General features: G+C 39.8%; 1 protein-coding gene across 1 annotated transcript; it reads right to left on the bottom strand.

Annotated features, from left to right (window-relative positions):
* Nucleotides 1-229: 229 nt before the first annotated feature.
* On the bottom strand, nucleotides 230-9,382 carry LOC310731194 (uncharacterized protein). The gene is made up of 16 exons (XM_083550664.1): nucleotides 9,362-9,382; nucleotides 9,009-9,076; nucleotides 8,537-8,866; nucleotides 7,864-8,082; nucleotides 7,368-7,712; nucleotides 6,940-7,158; nucleotides 6,531-6,863; nucleotides 6,227-6,445; nucleotides 5,077-5,340; nucleotides 4,197-4,460; nucleotides 3,865-4,113; nucleotides 3,695-3,773; nucleotides 2,691-2,736; nucleotides 2,015-2,068; nucleotides 1,704-1,897; nucleotides 230-791 (listed from the first exon to the last, which is right to left on the bottom strand). The coding sequence occupies exons 2-16, from the start codon at nucleotides 9,061-9,063 to the stop codon at nucleotides 752-754; spliced, it is 2,910 nt and encodes a 969-aa protein (XP_083406790.1). The 5' UTR covers nucleotides 9,064-9,076; nucleotides 9,362-9,382; the 3' UTR covers nucleotides 230-751.
* Between the last annotated feature and the right edge of the window lie 9,793 nt (nucleotides 9,383-19,175).

Here is a 19,175-nt window from a genome sequence, read left to right as displayed (position 1 = left end):
TGATAGATATTAGTAGAATGGTGGGACTTGAGGGGACGTCTTAGTGGTTAGGCTTCTTGAACTTGGGTTGTGAGTTCAAATCTGAGCACCACTATGCAGCCACTACAGGGCCCCTAAGCAAGGCCCTTAACAATCAAATGCTCATAGTGTCAGTTTCTCTGTATAAGAGCGTCTGTCAAACACCCGAAATCTAATTTCAATGGCTCAAAGTCATGTTTTAAAGAATCAAATAATATGATTTAAGTCTGATTCGTCGTTTGTATGGATACGGCCACTAGAGGGTGATGTTGATCACATTTTCTCAGCCGTACATGGACGTTGGTGACGTAACTTAATTAGCGCGAAATGTTTCACCAGATCGCCGATTTATACATAAAAACTTACTATACAATACACTTTAAAAAATCAGTTTTAAAAAAGGAACAATACTATAATCATACTTACAAGGACATGGATAAACATATACACACACACAAAATCATCTCAAAGGATAAAAAAGAGAACAACAAAGGAAAATATAAATAGAAAGAAAAATAACTTTTACCAAAAATTATACCAAACACTGATTATTTGCTACAGATTTTGATTGTGGGTCACTGATATGTTTAGAAAAGGATGATTAAATTAATCTGAAATTTAATGATAATTCAATCAATAAATAGAATTCTTTGAGGGGAAAAGACCTGGACCTCATTTTGCTGAGGGAAATTTCTTGGAGAAGTTGGATTTCTATCATCAGTGCAGACTCGTGTTATTCTGTGGATCTCAGATTGTTGTAGATTTCGTCTTCCCTGGAAGACAAAGGCAAATTTTGAGCAATGGGTTATTTTTTACTTATATTTACCCACAAAAACATTCTTTAGTACCAGTATTAGCCTCACAAAAGATCTCAAAAAACAGGAAACTGTATTCTATCCAATCAGATTTCAGCCGTCATCACGTATTGCCAGGGTTAAAGGAAAGCAGCAACCATTTCATACCGCTTGAAGGCTGCTGTTTTAACAAATCAGGTCTAATAACATCACTATATTCACATCTTTCGATCGGCCGGTCAGAGCAAACACTAGTCAGACTCGCAAACTGCATCTGTAGCAAACTGCACAAGCTTAAATATATTCCTGCAAAATGAACAGCTGTTTTTCTTTCTTTTTTTTTCAAAGAAGAAGAAATAGGTTTGGTCACAGATACACATACAAGGCGGACCTTTCGAGAAAATCTGGATGTTGTGAGGAAAATTCGGTCAAAACAGTTCAAAACACAATTTTCCTTAATTTCAAATTCTCAGGAAAACCGATTCACAATTCATTTTATGAGGTTGTGGCTACAGTGAAAGGAGACTTGTTGAATTGTGATTACTGGGATTCGTGCTTTAGTAACGACATTCATTCTCGCTGTATGAGATTTCTCTCTGCGTATAATATTGACGATAGTTTCTATAGCCGTGGCGTCATAATGATTGTTTCGATTTAGGTAGGACACCATTTAAGAACCAGGTTTGAAATGCACTGCGCGCCAGCGATTTTTCCACACGATCTACATGCATGCGGAAAATTAGCGAAGCAAATCGAGTAACAATCATGTGTTCATGTACATTCTCGATTAATTGCAGCTGTGCCTGAATATTTTCTTTCTTTTTATTTTCCGAATCACAGTGCAAAGAAATCAGAAGGTGTGACAGAACCGTTGCCATTTGCATCACTTACTGTACAGCTCTTGGTGTGACGAGGCTCACTGTAGTATATTCTACCGTCTCGTACTCGCTGAAGTCCTTCGGCAGTTCGGCGGTTGAGTAGAGAGGCACTTCCTGCATGTGGGAGTGTCTGAAATAAACACTGCAGTACTGGACGTCGTCAGGGGTCATGGCTGAGACGTTACCATATACTGGAGCAGAGTCATTCTAAGAGAGAGAGTGAGATTTGTGGATTTTTACTCACTGGTATACCAATGAACACCTTGAAACATTAGTTCTCAATAATTTTTTATTGGGGTATAAACGATCTAGATGATAACTTGCCTGGCTTCTATTCTGAGTGCAGGGGTTCGGGATTGAGTGGTTCGTGGATGCACGCTGGAACGAGGAGAAGTTAGTGGTAATTATCAGACACCTGTGTGTAAGTATTTTCTCTCTATTACTGACCAGTGGCAAAGGTAGAGCAGGGTTAGAAAGCCTTTTGTTTTTACACAAAGATAGACTGTACATCAGATACAAGCTTCTTCTGCGAGAGAGGAAAGAACAGCAAGACAGAGGAGTGTCTGGCATTCGAATGGGTGGTCCTCACCCTCTAATCGCTGGGGGCGTCGATCATTAATGTTCACTCTGTTTAAACCACAACCTCTTTCCAGTGGTTTACCACATGGTGTTCATTCGATGGTATCTGACAATTTAAGGGCAAGGATGAACCACAGGCCAGAGGTGCAGATGGTTATGGCAGCTGCAGACTGGTTGGGCAATGGACATGGATACAGAGGCATGCTTGAGCGCTGGTTTGTGAATAGAGGGCTGAGGCGAGTGATTGAAAAGCATCACACACCTGTCCAGAATTTGACTAACCATTTTGCAGCAGCCAGAATAAAGGATAGAGATGAGAGCCTCAGGAGATACAGAGCTAAACCAGACAGAGCACTGTGTTTGTGTTTTTTGTGTGTATTTGTTTAAAAAAAGACCAATTGTGAAATTCTTTCACACTCACTTTGTTGCCCTCCTCAGTCCTGTTGCTGGCAGCTGATCCTCTTCTCCTGTTGAAATATAAAGATGCTGTATTTGATATGAGTGTAAATGACCTCCTTGATCTAAGGGGGAAACTCTGAACTGTGCCCTGGAGAGATTCTAAAGATCAGTGATTCTCAATATGATGTAGCTGAAAATCCAATCCTGTCTGAATCATACTCCATTTTCATTTCCTTTTGGTAGGAATCCCAACCCACCAAACCAAAGTCTTCCTGATTACTGAGTTCTTACAGCTATAAGTCTGTTTACCAGTCACCTGTTTTCGAATTGGTTTAATCCATAACCTCAATACTTCAAACACAACAAATAGGAATTAATGCTAAGTGCTAAGTGAGTGGAAAGTTTAGGAACAAAAAAGGACACAATATATAATATGTAAATCTATGTAAATTCTTCTTCTTCTCCATTAGGGGTCGCCACACTGGATCATCATCATTCTTCTAAAGATGACCCACATGTCCCTTTTTTGCACATGACCAAACCATCTCAATCGTGCCTCTGACAGCTTGTCTCCATAACGTCCCACCTGCGCAGTCTCTCTAATAAACACGTTTCTAATCCCGTCCTTCTTTAATCACTCCTAATGAAAGTCGCATCTTTGAATTTGTCGCCTCCTGTCGTGATATTTATTATTACAATTATCATTGTAATCCAAGAGTCCAAAACCTTTTCAACTACTTAAAAAAAATCGTGCAATTAAGGCCACGAGTGATGCGACGAGTTCGAATCTGGAGTTCCTTTCATCATTTATTCCTCTCAAAATGTTCTTCTTGCTGTTGAACCATTGCTGAACTGTATGCTTGTGATAAGTAGATACCACCAAGCGCCAATCGAAACAGAGCTTGCGCTCGACCCTGATCTTCTGATTTTCTAATTCGAAGGCAGAGCTTTTTAAAATAATGCGCATCACATTTAAAGAGATACGTTCTGATTTGAATGCATTATGAAGTAAAAGTCATTTCTTACCTCATGAACACCAAGACAGGAATGATAAAGAGAAGCACAGCAACGGTGAATCCAGTAGCTGCATATTTAACTCCATTAGCTGTATCAGTAAGCAATAATCAGCATGTTAAATAAATGAATTGCAGGATCCCATAAAACAGACACCAACAAATCACACGAAAAGCGAGTACCTGATGCATGTGTCCATTCGGATGAATTTGAAGATCCGAGTTGATTTTTGGCCGTACAGTAGAAAAATCCCGAGGAGGATCCCGAGGATAAAGTTAAATTGGTACCATTTCCGGTCAGCGTCACGCCTCCTTCAGTTTTCCTGTACCAGGCGTACGAACTGGTGGGGTTCGAGTCGCTTGAGCACAAGAGCGTGAACAAATCATCAGAAACCGACGGAACGACAGTCAAAGATGTGTTTCGAGGAGCGTCTGATCAAAAGAGACACTTGATTAGTTTTTACGGAATGACATGACAAAGGAGTAAATACCTCCCGCGTAACAAATGCACCTACATAAGACGTCCAGGTGTACGGGTGGAGAGTCGTGGTGTCCCAGCAGGTTGTGAGCAGTGCAGTAGTAGAGTCCGCTGTGCTGGGAGTTGATGTTGCTGATGGTGTAATTCTGGGTTGTGGTCAGCAGTGTGTCTAGTGCTTCTTTCTTAAACCAGGAGTAGGTTTGAACAGGTGGGTTTGCATCACTGCAACAGCCCAGAGTCACTGAATCCCCTTCCACTGTTTCTCCAGAGGAAAGAACCACTGCTGTGTTTTTTGGGAGGTCTGAAACAAGTCATACTGTTAAAACCAAAAACAGAAAAAACTGGGTCTCATGAAGCAAGCTGGGTATGAATGAATTTATTCATAAAGCATGAAAACATAGAACGGTAGCCATTCAAATATGATAAAAGACACGCCAGTAACTAGGAGGAAGCATCAATTCGTCACAGTTAGCGTATTCTAACTTTAGCGGAATCAATACTCCAACATGTTTGTGCCACAACCTGCAAAACCCCTACAAAATGGTTTTGGGTTTTATTTGAAGGCATGGGCATGTAAATGACAATGCCTCAAAACATCAAGTGGAGATGTCACATGAAGGCTTTACTCGCTGTGGAATGCACAGGACAGTAGCATGAACACACCAAGTGACCGAGCCTGTGATCATTACCCAAGCCAAAACATTTAAAGATGGCCGAACTAATGGAGCAGAAGTCCTTGTGGAATTATTATCGAATTTGAATATCCAGCACATGCAATACATAAGACGTTTATGGTATGGTCATTTATGGTAATTGGCCTGACGTTACATGTAATATACAAAGATATTTAGACACATGCATGGAAGAAAAAAAAACTTTGTTTTAGAAACGTTATAAGATCAACACATGACACTTACATAACACATCCAGGTGTATGGGTGTAGAGTCGTGGCGTCCCAGCTGGTTCTGAGCAGTGCAGTAGTAGAGTCCACTGTGATGGGAATCGAGGTTGCTGATGCTGTAAATCTGGTCTGTGGTCAGCTGTATGTCTGGAGCTTCTCTCTTAAACCAGGAGTAGGTTTCAACAGGGGGGTTTGCATCACTGCTACAGCTCAGAGTCACTGAACCTCCCTCTAGTGTTTCTCCAGAAAGAACAACTGCATTGGTGTTTTTAGGGGAATCTGGTTGAGAGATTATGAAAAGTATTGGCACAGAGAAGTTGGCATTTGGTCCCCACCAGTCTGTTTCTCCAAAATCAGCATGACAGAAAGAATGCTCTGTGATTACCCACATACTTCCATTCACTGGGAATAAAACGCCACCATCTGGAATGTCTTGATAAGCAAGCGCTACTGTTAAAAAACACTATTTCCCATAATACACAGATGAAAATTTACCAGCATATATCCAGAAAATGTAATTAGATGGAAATAAAAGCACAGCTACACCGATCAGGCATTGGTCCGCCTGTTGCTACCAAAACAGTCGATCATTAACAATATGAACTTCTTCAGCATTTTTGATCTACAGAAGCTCGTCTGATGGTTCAGACCACACGGATCAGCCTTTGCTCTAAATGTGCATCAACGAGCCACTGTTCCTTCCTTGGTTCACTTTTGATAGATACTGACAAGTGCAGACCAGGAACATCCCACAAAGGCTGCAGTTTCAGAGACGCTCTGAGCCAGTCGTCTAGACGTCACAATTTGGCCCTCATCGATCTCGCTCCAGTCCTTACGCTCACCCATTTTTAATGCTTCTAACACGTCAACTTTGAGGACAAAATGTTTACTTGCTGCCTAAAATATCCCACCTGATAAAGAATTATTCTCTTCACCGTTCATGATGTGATAATGTCAATGTTTTGTCTGATGGGTGTATATTTGGTAATATAGAGTAATATAGAATTACAGTTGTGAGGTCTAAAGGGTCTTGTTTACACACTCAGTGCTGCGACTTAAAGTCTTAAACTTTAATAAGCCCTTTTTTCCTTTGCGTATAAGCATATTTACAATTATCAGATTCACCCCTAGGAACAATTAACTGAAGGGAAAAGTGAGCTCTTACAGACAGCAGGAGAGCGAAGCTCCTCGTGTCCTCTTATAGAGCAGGAATAATTGTCTTCATTCGTATTATCATACAGATCCAGTTCATTTCTGTACTCATTAGTAACAGGTTGTCCGTTCTTGTACCAGATATAAATGGGGTTGTTAGACAGAGTGCAACTGGTTTCGCAATTCAGCTTCTTGGTCCTACTGTACCAGTGAAATACTGTAATCTTCAGACCTGCATACAATTAACATGGATTGGTGTTTAATATGTATTTTATATATATAAAATCCAATACTTAATGGTTCTTTTACAACGTTACCTGTAACAGACAGAGAGACTCCAGGTTCTCCAGAGTAATCACCATAATTAGTGTGGAATCTGAATGTGTATGTTTGAGCGTCTGTCTCTCTCAGGTTGGTGATTTTCAGACTACAGTTATTCTGGGAGCTGTTTGTGTACTGCACTCGGCCCTGATACTCGTCTTCCTCTGTCATATCCACAGTCCTCTGTTTAATAAACCAAAAAGATTTTTTGACATTGTAATTATTAGGGAAGGTGTAATAACTGTGGATGTCCACTGAAGAGCCAATCAGAGAGCAGATCTTCAGGCTAGAGTAAGTCACACTCCAGCAGCTGTTCACACCAAAAACACCTGAAACACAAAGAAATCCTTTTTTTGGACAAAACTCTCAGTGTGATGATGAGTGTGATGTAAAGTGAGTTCTTACAGACAGCAGGAGAGCGAAGATACTCATGTCCCTTTACAGCACAGGAGTAGCTGCCTGCATAATCACTGCCAGGGAGATACAGATCTCCTTCATGCTCATTAGTAACACTTTGTCCGTTCTTGTACCAGATGTAAGTAGGGTTGTTAGACAGAGCGCAGGTGGTGATGCAGGACAGTGTCTTTCTCCAGCTGGACCAGACAGAGACTTCAACCTTCAGATCTGCAAACAATAAACATGGTTTTGTTGTCTTTTTTTTTTTTTTTTTATGTATTACATTCCTATAGTTAACTTAATGTTTCTCAGGCTGTATGTTCTGATCACTCCAAACTGACACTAACCTTCAGATCTGAAAGTAATACGTATGGATTACTTCTATTTTCATCCATACATCGATGTTAATTCACACAAGTGAACGTGTGAGACGTTACCTGTAACCGACAGAAGGACTCCAGGTTCGCCGATTAACTTGTCCCAGATGGCGTCCAATCTGAATCTATATGTTTGAGCGTCTGTCTCTCTCAGATTGGTGATCCTCATACTACAATTATTCTGGGAGTTTTGTGTGTACTGCACTCTTCCCTGATACGCCTCATTCTCTCTTAAATCCATGGGCTCACCATAAATGCGCTGTTTAATAAACCAGAAAGATTTTCTGACATCGTGATTATCAGGGAAGGTGTAATAACTGTGGATGTCCACTGAAGAGCCAATCAGAGAGCAGATCTTCAGGCTAGAGTAAGTCACACTCCAGCAGCTGTTCACACCAAAAACACCTGAAACACAAAGAAATTATTATTTAACAAATTTTTTAAATCCCTAAAGCATCACTCAGTTATGAATCGCTGCATGTGAGTGTATTGTAGTGTAACACAAGCAGGCAGTGTGATGATGACAGAGTGAGGGTGGTGTAAAGTGAATTCTTACAGACAGCAGGAGAGCGAAGATACTCATGTCCCTTTACAGCACAGGAGTAGCTGCCTTTATCCTTACTGCCATAGCGATCCAGATCTTTTCCATACTCATTGTAAACACTCCGTCCGTTCTTGTACCAGATGTAAGTAGGGTTGTTAGACAGAGCGCAGGTGGTGATGCAGGACAGTCTCTTGCTCCAGCTGGACCAGACAGAGACCTTAACCTTCAGATCTGCAAACAATGAACATGGTTTTGTTGCCATTTATAAAAAAGATGTATTACAGTCTTATAGTTAACTTAATGTTTCTCAGGCAGCAGACAGAGAGACTATTCGCTTTGGTCAGTGTGGAATCTGAATGTGTATGTCTGAGCGTCTGTCTCTCTCAGATTAGTGATTTTTAGACTACACTTATTCTGGGAGCTGTGTGTGTACTGCACTCGGCCCTGATACTCCTCATCCTCTCTCATATCCATAGCCTCACCATCAGTCTGCTCTTTAATTACCCACATTAAATCTGAGATACTCATGAAACAGTTTCTATCCTTATTACTGAATAGAAAAGCTCCTTCTAGTTTTAACTTACACGTCTCACAATCACCAGATGGCAATAGAGCATAAATAATGCTCTTAGAAGAACAGTGGTGATGAAGATATCATTGACAATCCTGAAAGTGTGTGTGTTACCTGTAACAGTCAAATGAACTCCAGATGAGGCTGATATCCAGTCACCGTTTTGTGTTTTAAATCTGAAGTTATAAACTCCAGAATCATTCACCCTCACAGCAGTCATCGTGAGCTCACAACCAAACTTCCAGGTGCTTACAGACACTCGTCCTGCGTATTGTGGATCCCAGTTCAGGACTCTTAGTTCTTGTCCGAAGAGTCGATACCACTCTTTCAGTGCAACACCGAAGCCATAAGGTTCTGTAAAACTACAGGGGATTTTTACTGTCGATCCAGAAATAACACAGAGACTCTGAGAGGAAATAGTTACACTGAACTGAGCCTGAACTCCTGCAACACACACACACACAACCGGAAAATCACATGCTATTTTTTCACTGTATAACAGATATCAATCAAAGTACATTACATAAGACACAGGTGGAAACATAAGGCAGCAAAATGTAACATATATTTCTTAAAAAAAATTTACCTGCCAGCAACAGGAGAATTGCAGCTCCTGAAAAAAGTGGTTTTCTACTCAGCATGGCTGCATCGTCCCTTTAAATAGATTTCATTACATTCATTTAGCACACTAATGAAATTGCATTGTATTTTCTTTAACCGTGTAACGTTATACAATGTGTAGTGCATGTAGTTACACTGAGGCTCAATAAGAGTGTCGAGGTTCTTTGAAAGAGATATCAAGTCGAAATAAAGGCATGAGATCCGGATATGACTTATTCAAGCAATATAGCAAGATATTAAACGTTCATATATTGACAGACCTTTTGCATCATATGCTCAATAATGTATAAAAAAAATACCAAAAAGCACTTACTGTACCGTTCTGCAAAAGCAAGCTTCCGTCTGTTCTGTTGTGTGAACTGAAATGAAAACTTGAGGGCAGATTCACTGGTTTCCTTCCTCATTTCTGTCAATAATTTGAATTGTTTTCTTTCACAATGACTCAAGTAAAGGGAGAGAAATAGCATAAATTAAGTGTTCAAGCTTTCATCCTTTTCATCCTAGAGTTTGCTTTGTGCACAGAGACATTGTCATACTAAAACAAGATCTGGTCTACTACTTCAAATGATTGAATATATATATATGCGCCATAATAACATGTTCCAGCATGGCGATGCCCCTGTGCACAAAGTGAGTTCCTTGAAGATCTGGTTTACATGGTTTGGAGAAGAAGATCTTGTGTCCTGCTATAGAGTTCTAAACTCATCCCCACTGAACACCTTTGGGATGAATTGGAACACCCCCAGGTCTCCTCACCTACAACAGTACCTGCAGTGTGGCTGATGAACACAAATATCCATAAGCACACTCCAAAATCTAGTGGAACATCTTCCTGGAAGAGTGGAGTGAATAATAAGAGAATATTGGGGCTAAATGTGGAATGCTAAAAAAAAAAAAAAATCACATAATGTACTTATGACCAGGTGACCCAATACTTTTGGCAATATAGCTTTAAAAGATGTAACACACCATCAGAGGTGGCAAAAGTACACACATCCATTAATTAAGTAGAAGTACAGATACTCATGTTTTAAAATACTCGGGTAAAAGTTGAAGTACTGATTATACCTTTTTACTTAAGTGAAAGTAAAGAAGTCTTGGCTCTGACATGTACTTAAGTAAAAAGTAGTTATTACTTCTACCTGTTTTAGCTGTTAACTGGACCTCACATCATATTAATATTAGATAGATAGATAGATAGATAGATAGATAGATAGATAGATAGATAGATAGATAGATAGATAGATAGATAGATAGATAGATAGATAGATAGATGGGCATAAATTTCATTTAACAGTAGGGGGGACAATAAATATACAATTTCTCATGAGCAATTTTTGAAGGGGGACACAAATAATAGTCAAATTGTACTGATAAAGACACAGTGTCCCCACAGTGAAACACTTCGCTTTTATTATTGTAGCATGGAGACTGCGTCATTATGGTTATTTTAAGTTTACGTTTTTCTCAGGTTCAATGACAAAGCAAAACAAGGAATTAAAAAATAGTTGAACATTTTATTTAAAATTAATTGACACTTAAGAACAGAATAGAAAGTGGTTATAAAAATACAGTGAGGTCAGTTCGGATGTAGCACAGTGCTCATTTAGTAAATGCACAGATAAACAATATGCTAATTGTGTGTTAATGTTAAATTAACATTATACCAAGTCGTCCCAAATAAAACACTGCATGGGAAACAGCTTTGGTGTGTTAGTGTCAGTGCACTAGTACATTAGTTGCAGTGTTAGCTCCAGTGCACTATGCTACAAGCTATTGTAAACAAGCTAACGTTCACTAGATAAGTCATATTTTCATCGCTAATAGAGCAGATTCATGGAAAATTACATCGGTAATCATCATTTTTGCCGCAACTAATTTATGAATGAGTCTGCATCAACTACATTAAAGAGAATCGCTTTATATTTTTTAGATAATTTTTTTTGGGGGGGCACAACCCTCGGATGGGGGGGGGACATGTCGCAGTAACAGGAAATCGGTTGTTCGGCTGAAATCAGCGCGCAGTGAAAAGAGAAATTTGATATTTCACCAAATCAGTGGATTAAAACTAAAGTAACGAGTCTGTTTTGAAAAAGTAAGAAGTAAAATGTACAGATATTTGTGTAAAAATTTAATGAGTAAAAGTAAAAAGTTGTCTGAAAAATAAATAGTGGAGTAAAGTACTGATACCGGAAAAATCTACTTAAGTACAGTAACAAAGTATTTGTACTCCGTTACTTCCCTCCTCTGCACACCATACACACCACTCTAACAATGCAGCAAGAGAGACAGGATTATCCTGTAAGAGACGGCTAGGCCATGAGTAGTTCCAGTGGTGCAGTACTGAAAGGAGCTTTAGGGTGGTTTCACGCTTCACGTATGAATTATTCATGACAAGAAACCCTTCGAAATGGGTTGAAATCATTTCCTGTGGTAAAAGTGTGCTTTAGCGTTAATATACAAAGCCTTATAGCGAAGGAAAACAGCAAGCGCTTGATCAGTAAGTTCTTTTAAAGCAGGGGAAACAATTCGGACTATATACATATATTACAGTCTTCCCAGCAATGATGTAGAAATAGAAAAGTAGAAACCACAAAGAAAGAAGAGTTTAGTTTCACTGTCGCTTTTGGTGACAACATCTGAGTTTCAAGACTTCGTGCTGACCTCAAACCTACGTATCAGGGAGCTACTGAATTGTGAAGCTGTGATTTCCATTTCCACCACTGCCATAATTGGTCATGCAGCAATATTTACGGAGGAGAGTGCCAAAGTGACATCCAATTGGATGGATTTCCCAGCTTCCACAGAGCATCACAATTCCCCCACAAACTTGCCTCTTTCCAGAGTGCATCCTGGTGCCATTTCTTCAAATGCCTCCTTCTTCCATGGCCACGATGGTGACGTCCTGATGCTCCCATGCCCATTGTAGGCAGTGTACAGGTGACACCACTGCATTTTAGAAAAAACGCCACAAGCTTTGTAGATGCTCTATTCGGGGTACCTTACAGGACGTCCTGTGGAAACCGATGATTCAGAGATGTTTTACACATGCTACAGCCCCCACTGATGTTTTCTGTGCACCTCCACTGCTTGTTGTCACGTATAAAAAGGATCCAAATTCCCAGAAAGACCTTATTGATTACATTAACACTTTAGAATACAAAGTAATTCCCTGTTTACAGTGCATGGCAAATAAATCGTGATCACTCATGTTTGGAAGCGGCGTAATTTCACAAACAGTCCGGCAACTGCAGACTTATTGATTGTCCTGTAGGAGCAAGAGGGACAGAAATTTTCTGTTTGCCCAATCGATGTTTAGCACCTCGCAGGCATTACAGTTCGATATGAGGTGTATTTGCTCCAAGCCAACCTTTTGAAAAGTCTCCTGTGCCTCATCAATAAGAGGCGGGACATGGCTGCTGAACCCCACTCGAGCTTACCCTGGCAAGACCCTCTGGAGAGCGAGAGAACGGATCAATAAGGACAGGAGTTGCAGAAAGGAGGAGTGTAACACGGGAAAGTGACCTCGTCCTACTCCTCCACTGAAATAGACATACTTGTATCGAGACTTATTAAACATCGCAGATGAGGGCGTATGTCAATGTGTGAGGTAACTTTGAATTCTGTGAGTTTTAGAAAGCAGATTGATGAGTTTATGTACAGAACATATACAGTGTACAAGTACTAGTCATGATTTATCAGTAATGATCAGTCTAAAGCATGTGATCTGCATGTAGGATGATGAGACAAATGGAGAGGGAGGGAGGGAGGGAGAGAGAGAAATAAATGTATGGAGGAGATAGAGAAAAAGTGACAAGATAAAGAAAAGATAAAGAAAGAAAAAGAAATGGTAAGGAGCAAAAAAAAAAAAGAAAGAAAGAAAGAAAGAAAGAAAGAAAGAAAGAAAGAAAGAAAGAAAGAAAGAAAGAAAGAAAGAAAGAAAGAGAAAGAACGAAAGAAAGAAAGCGAGAAAGAAAGAAAAATAAATTGAAAGGAGTGAGAGTGACATGTAGAAGAAAGAAAGAAAGAAAGAAAGAAAGAAAGAAAGAAAGAAAGAAAGAAAGAAAGAAAGAAAGAAAGAAAGAAAGAAAGAAAAAAAGAAAGAAAGAGAAAGAACGAAAGAACGAAAGAAAGAAAGCGAGAAAGAAAGAAAAATAAATTGAAAGGAGTGAGAGTGACATGTAGAAGAAAGAAAGAAAGAAAGAAAGAAAGAAAGAAAGAAAGAAAGAAAGAAAGAAAGAAAGATTGAAAGGAGTGAGAGAGACATGTAGAAGTAAAAAAGAAAGAAAGAAAGAAAGCGAGAGAGAAAGAAAGAAAGAAAGAAAGAAAGAAAGAAAGAAAGAAAGAAAGAAAGAAAGAAAGAAAGAAAGAAAGAAAGCGAGAAAGAAAGAAAGAAAAATAAATTGAAAGGAGTGAGAGTGACATGAAGAAGAAAGAAAGAAAGAAAGAAAGAAAGAAAGAAAGAAAGAAAGAAAGAAAGAAAGAAAGAAAGAAAGAAAGAAAGAAAGAAAGAAAGAAAGAAAGAAGAGATGGAGATGGAGGAACATGGTAGACAGGTTTATTTATGCTGACCCCTGCTTGTAACTCTGGATGTGAGGAGGCAGTGGAGATGGTCTCGCTGGAGCTCTGGTGCCGGCGTGGACACTAAAAATGTATGACAGCGACTGGATAAATAAAAAGCATCATGTTTATTTGATTTGGTGGGTCATGTGAAGGAGAAAAGACAACCAGAAAGCAGTAGTCAGCAATGGAGAGAAAAACTGCTTTCCACTGGGTATTGAATAACCTGGAGGAGATGCTGGAAACAGGTTCTTGATTTCAGCAGAAGGAAAAGATAGAAAAAGGGAGAAAAATACAAAGAAAGGAAAGAAAGGAATGAAAGAAAATAATTTAAAAGAAGAAAAAAAACGAAAAAAAAGAAGAGGAAAAATACAAAGAAAGAAATAAAGAAGGAAAGCAAGAAATTTAAAATAGAGAAACAGAAAACAGAAAAAGAAAGAAATAAAGAAAAATAAACTGAAAGGAGAAAAAAAGAAGGTAAAGAAAAAAGAGAAAAATACAAAGAAAGAAAGAAAGAAAACTTCGAATGTTGCTGCATTCACTAAAAGTGTGTGTACATTGTGACGTTTCTGAAGGTTCTGACATTTTGGGCTTTGCATTATTCGTGTGTGTGTGTGTGTGTGTGTGTGTGTGTGTGTGTGTGCGTGTGCGTGTGCGTGTGTGTGCGTGTGCGTGTGTGTGCCCCTAGGGTTTTTCCTAGGGAGTGCTGTCCATGACCATAATGCAAGCCTTCTCATTTGATCAGAGCTCATACTTCAAATATCCCCAGACAGAAAAGTCGTTCTACCTCAAACTGTCCCAATGGCTTATGTCAGGAAATTTACGCCGAGCCGCCACAGCAACACTGAAGGGACAAAACCAGACGGCTTCACCAACCAGGTCACAATTTGAAGGAAAACAAAAAAGATCTGTGAAGTCAATGAGGAATTCCCATACAGCAGTGGTTCGCCATCCTATCAACCTCATTCCTCTACACAGGTCCAGACTTTAACACAGTTCATTTCACTCATCGTGTGTGTGCCATGTGTGTGTGTGTATGTGTGTGTGTTTAAAAAAACAGGAAAACATGCTGTATCCTTTTAGTTTATAAAGTTCAAAAGGGATTAGGTTACCCACTCAAGCGCACCAGAGTGGAAACCGGTTCATCTCAAGCCACCATACACACACATGTTCACACCTAGAGGCAATTTAGAGTAACCAATCCACCTACTGGAATGTTATTGGGAGGTGAGAAGAAACGTGAGAACATGGAGGAAACCCACCTGGGAAATTTGAGCTCTGAGACATCATATCATCGTGGAGTTGGTACTCCGAGTGGCACCTGACCTGATGAAGGGCTTGGGCGAACCATTTATTTCGACATGCTGATGATGTGGTCAATCATCAGTGCTGGGGAACAATAAGGAACTCTTTCTGAGCTCATAGTTTTGTTATCAACAAGCCTAGAGGGAACCTGAAGGAAACACATTTGGGAAATTGGAGCTTTAAGACATTATGCCACCCTAAAGGTCCTTGGAATTCAAGTTGCACCTGACCTACATCTATTTTAAGGTACCGAGACCTGCAAATTCTGGGCCCCACTTCTGTTGGCCGTGCCTTCAAGTCAAAGAAACATCTATAACTTCTGTAGCTCCAAACCAACATCTACATACTTGTTTACACCTAGTGCCAATTTGGACAAACCAATCCACCTATTGGAATTCAGTTGAGAGGTAACCAATGAATCCACAGGAAACCCACCAGGGAATTTAGAGCTTTAAGACATCATACCACCCTTGATGTACTCAGAATTGATACTTTAAGTTGCATCTGATCTGCTGTGGGCGTTTTTCTCCAGTTGGATTGGGTTCAATGGTAAAAAGAAATGTTTCTGAGCAAATTAATATGATTCCTATTGGGGGCTGGGAACCATTGCCATTGAAAAACATGCCATGCTTTTACTAAAAAATGCCATTGATTTTGTCATCATTCATTGATTCATGATCATTGATTCATCAAATCTGTTGGCTTTGCCATCAAAATGAGGCAAATCAGCCCAAGATCCCTTGCCACAAACATCTTCTATATTACATGGAAACCAGTCCATCTCAAGCCAACATGCACCTACTTGTTTACAGCAATTGGCAATTTTGAGTTTATTTGCTGGAATGCTATTGGGAGGTGAGAGGAAACCAGAGAACCCAGAGGAAACCCAATAGGGAAATTGGAGCTTTTGGTAAATTTGGGTTTGATGGGAAAATAGGTGCCAGAGCAGAGGCTGGGTTTAACCTTTTATTCAAAATTTTTGTCAATTTTGATCCCCAATTCATCAAAATCTGTTGGCCTTGCCATCAAATCAGCTAAATGGTCAAAGAAACGGCAGAAACAGTTTATTATAGGTGATGCAGCCCGAGGTTACTGCTGTAACTCCATTACCCATGAACTGGAAGTAAATTTTTGCCCGTTTTGACCATCTTCTATAAATGGACCCTGTCTCATATCAAACCCTGGGATCGATCTTGCAAGTAAGAATTTCCATCACAAACAGCACTGAAAAACATACCAAAAAATGCTGCAACCACATCATAATGATCATTAGAGTAAGAAAAAAAATCCTTTCAAGCAAACTAGCAATACCATTTGTGGCCTGATTACCTAAAAGCACCATAACATGAACATCAGTATCAAGCCGAGTGTGTTGCGCTAACGTTTAACAACGATCATTAGCTTGAAAATCTTTATTCGCCCTGCGGTGGCACGCATTTCCTCCCTTATTGCTGTCATTCCCCGAGGATGCATCATGCTGATGAAAGATCTCGAGCCGCCACAGCTCATTACAGAGTGGCTCATATGAAAATGTCACACAACTGGAGAACATCTGCTCTGTAAGAGCTTTTGCCAGGAGCAGGAGAAAAAAAGGAGCAGGAATATTGCTATGGTTTTACTGATTTTGTCGTTTTAATTACATACGGCGGTTCATCGACTTCCAGGAAAATGGTCCCGAACGTTCGACGCTACAAATCTATTTTGTGTTCATTCAAATGAATTCCTCCGAATAGCTTGGCAATTCAATTCAATTCGATTAGAAAATGTGGTGATAAAAAATGAATATGGTCTTTATAAGTGTAAGTTTGTCCCTGATGAACGAGCCGGTGGAGACTGTGGCGCGGAAAAACTCTCCGAGATGGCATAAGGGGGAAACCTTGAGAGGAACCAGACAAGAGGGAACCCATCCTCATCTGGGTTGCACCGAATGTCCATTTATTGCAGATAAATGATGTTGCGGGGTGCAGTGATGGTGATCAGAAGCAAACTGTAGTTCTGAATCAGTGAAGCAGACTGTTGACATTAACTACAGTCCAAATCCATCCTCAAAGCTCCTGTTCTTACTCCGGAATTTCATGGAATCACCCAAGGCGTTGATGAGAAACCGTCCCCAGCTGCATAGAGTGGCCTCCAATGGAAAAGGACCCTATCCAGAGGCAGGCCTGGATGAAGTGGGAGGATCTGCGGAGGGAAGAATGGCGGTGTCTTCGCCTTGAGAATTCAGAGGATCGATTGGGGACCTCCAATGCTAATATTTGTCAGTTCCTTAGAAGGGGCAGGAATGCAAAACTTGCATGTCCTTGTATGCGAGCTTCTGCATCAGTAAATCTATACAAACAGCTACATTTGCATAATTAGCGCACTAAGCTCCTCTCAGATGAGGATGTAGCATAGCTTGGACTCACTAAAGGAAGTCAAACAGATGTTTACTGAGGACCTTAAAAGAAAAACGTGTGTGTGTGTGTGTGTGTGTGTGTGAGATCTAATTACCATTGCTATGACTTTTACGCTGTTATAATGCTATAGCCCTTGGTATCGTCTTACCACGTATTTCATCATCAAAGGACAGCAAGCGTGGTAGTTTTGGCGTGAAGAAAACCGACAGACATACGGACACACACACATTACAGGTTTTCTGTCCTTGTAAGGACCTGCTGTAGATATGATCATTATCAATACTATGATACACCAACATCTAAGTGCAGGCTTAACCTCAGTAAGCACTGATGCAACAGTTTAAAAGGGTTACTCACTTACTCACTCGCATACACTCTCTCTCACACACACACACACACACACACACACACACACACACACACACACACACACACACACACACACACACACACACCTTCTCTGCAGTCGTCAATGCAAGAGCAAGTGTTACAGTGTGTCAGACGTTGTACATCCTGTTAAAGTTCAAACAGTCGTACGTTTCAGTGATCCGGGGGTCATTTCAGAAAGTGAAATAAAGCCTGAGGTGATGTTTCGCACATCAACCAAAGAAGGGAAAAAAAAGATGAAAGAAAAAGATGAGAAGAACGAGACGTGACCCGAATTCCGAGATGAAATCTAGCTGCATGTCTTGTATCGCTTATGTCTCGCTAAGATTGATGAATGATATCAAACAATTATACATGAGAACTTGATTCAAAGCAGTTACCCTCTCAAAAAAGTCTGTTTTTACAACATATTTTGGTGTATATGGTGCTAAATTGTAAATTTTGTCAACCCCAAAAACATTGGCTGGTGCACCTTCATCTTCAAAGGAGCAGGTACGAAACCACTGAAAAAGAACCCTGATCTTGATCCATGTGGATTATTTTTTTACAGGCCAATCAATCAAAGCTCCATTTGATCCCTTAGATCTCAGGTTTTATTTGCTGCATTGGATAATCTCACCTGGTCACCATGGAAACTAGCACTTCCTGCTATAAAAGGATAACCTTTACTGGATATCTGCTGTGACAATCAGTTACCTTAAGCACAAAACCTTTTATCTTACAGGTGCATCCTGGGATTCAGATCTCTCTGAAACTCAGCAGCTGCAAGTTACATAAAAACAAAACCCCCCACACCCAGTCATTGGTTACATGCAAAAAAAAAACAAAACTTGCTTTCTCTTCTTTCAATTTCTTTCTTTTCTTGTCTTTCACTTCTACCTTTTTTCTACCAATTATTTTCTTTCTCCCTTTTGTTTTCAGTGTCTCTTGATTTCTTTCATTCTTTCTTTTTCTTCTCTCTCACCTACTTTCAATTCTTCTCTTTTTTCCTTTTTCTTTAACATGTCTTTTTCTTTCTTTCTTCCTTTCTTCCTTTCTTCCTTTCTTCCTTTCTTCCTTTCTTTCTTTCTTTCTTTCCCTTCATTCCTTCCTTCCTTTTTTCTTCAACATGTCTCTTTCTTTTTTTCCCTTCCTTCCTTCCTTCCTTCCTTCCTTCCTTCCTTCCTTCCTTCCTTCAACATGTCTCTTTCTTTCTTTTTTCTTTTCCTTCCTTCCTTCCTTCCTTCCTTCCTTCCTTCCTTCCTTCCTTCCTTCCTTCCTGTCTCTTTTTTTTTTCTTTCCTTCCTTTCTTCCTTCCATTTCTCTTTAACATGTCTCTTGCTTTCTTTTCCTTCCTTTCTTCCTTCCGTCTTCCTTTTTCATCAACATGTCTTTCTTTTTTTATTTTTCATCCTTCCTTCCTTCCTTCCTTCCTTCCTTCCTTCTGTCCTTCTTCAACATGTCTCTTGCTTTTCTTTTATTTTCCTTCCTTCCTTCCTTCCTTC

This window comes from Silurus aristotelis (genome assembly GCF_946808225.1).
Source record: "Silurus aristotelis genome assembly, chromosome: 9".
Classification (NCBI taxonomy): Eukaryota; Metazoa; Chordata; class Actinopteri; order Siluriformes; family Siluridae; genus Silurus; species Silurus aristotelis.
Note: the sequence above shows the minus strand (reverse complement) of the source record. Positions and strands in the feature narration are given on the sequence as shown.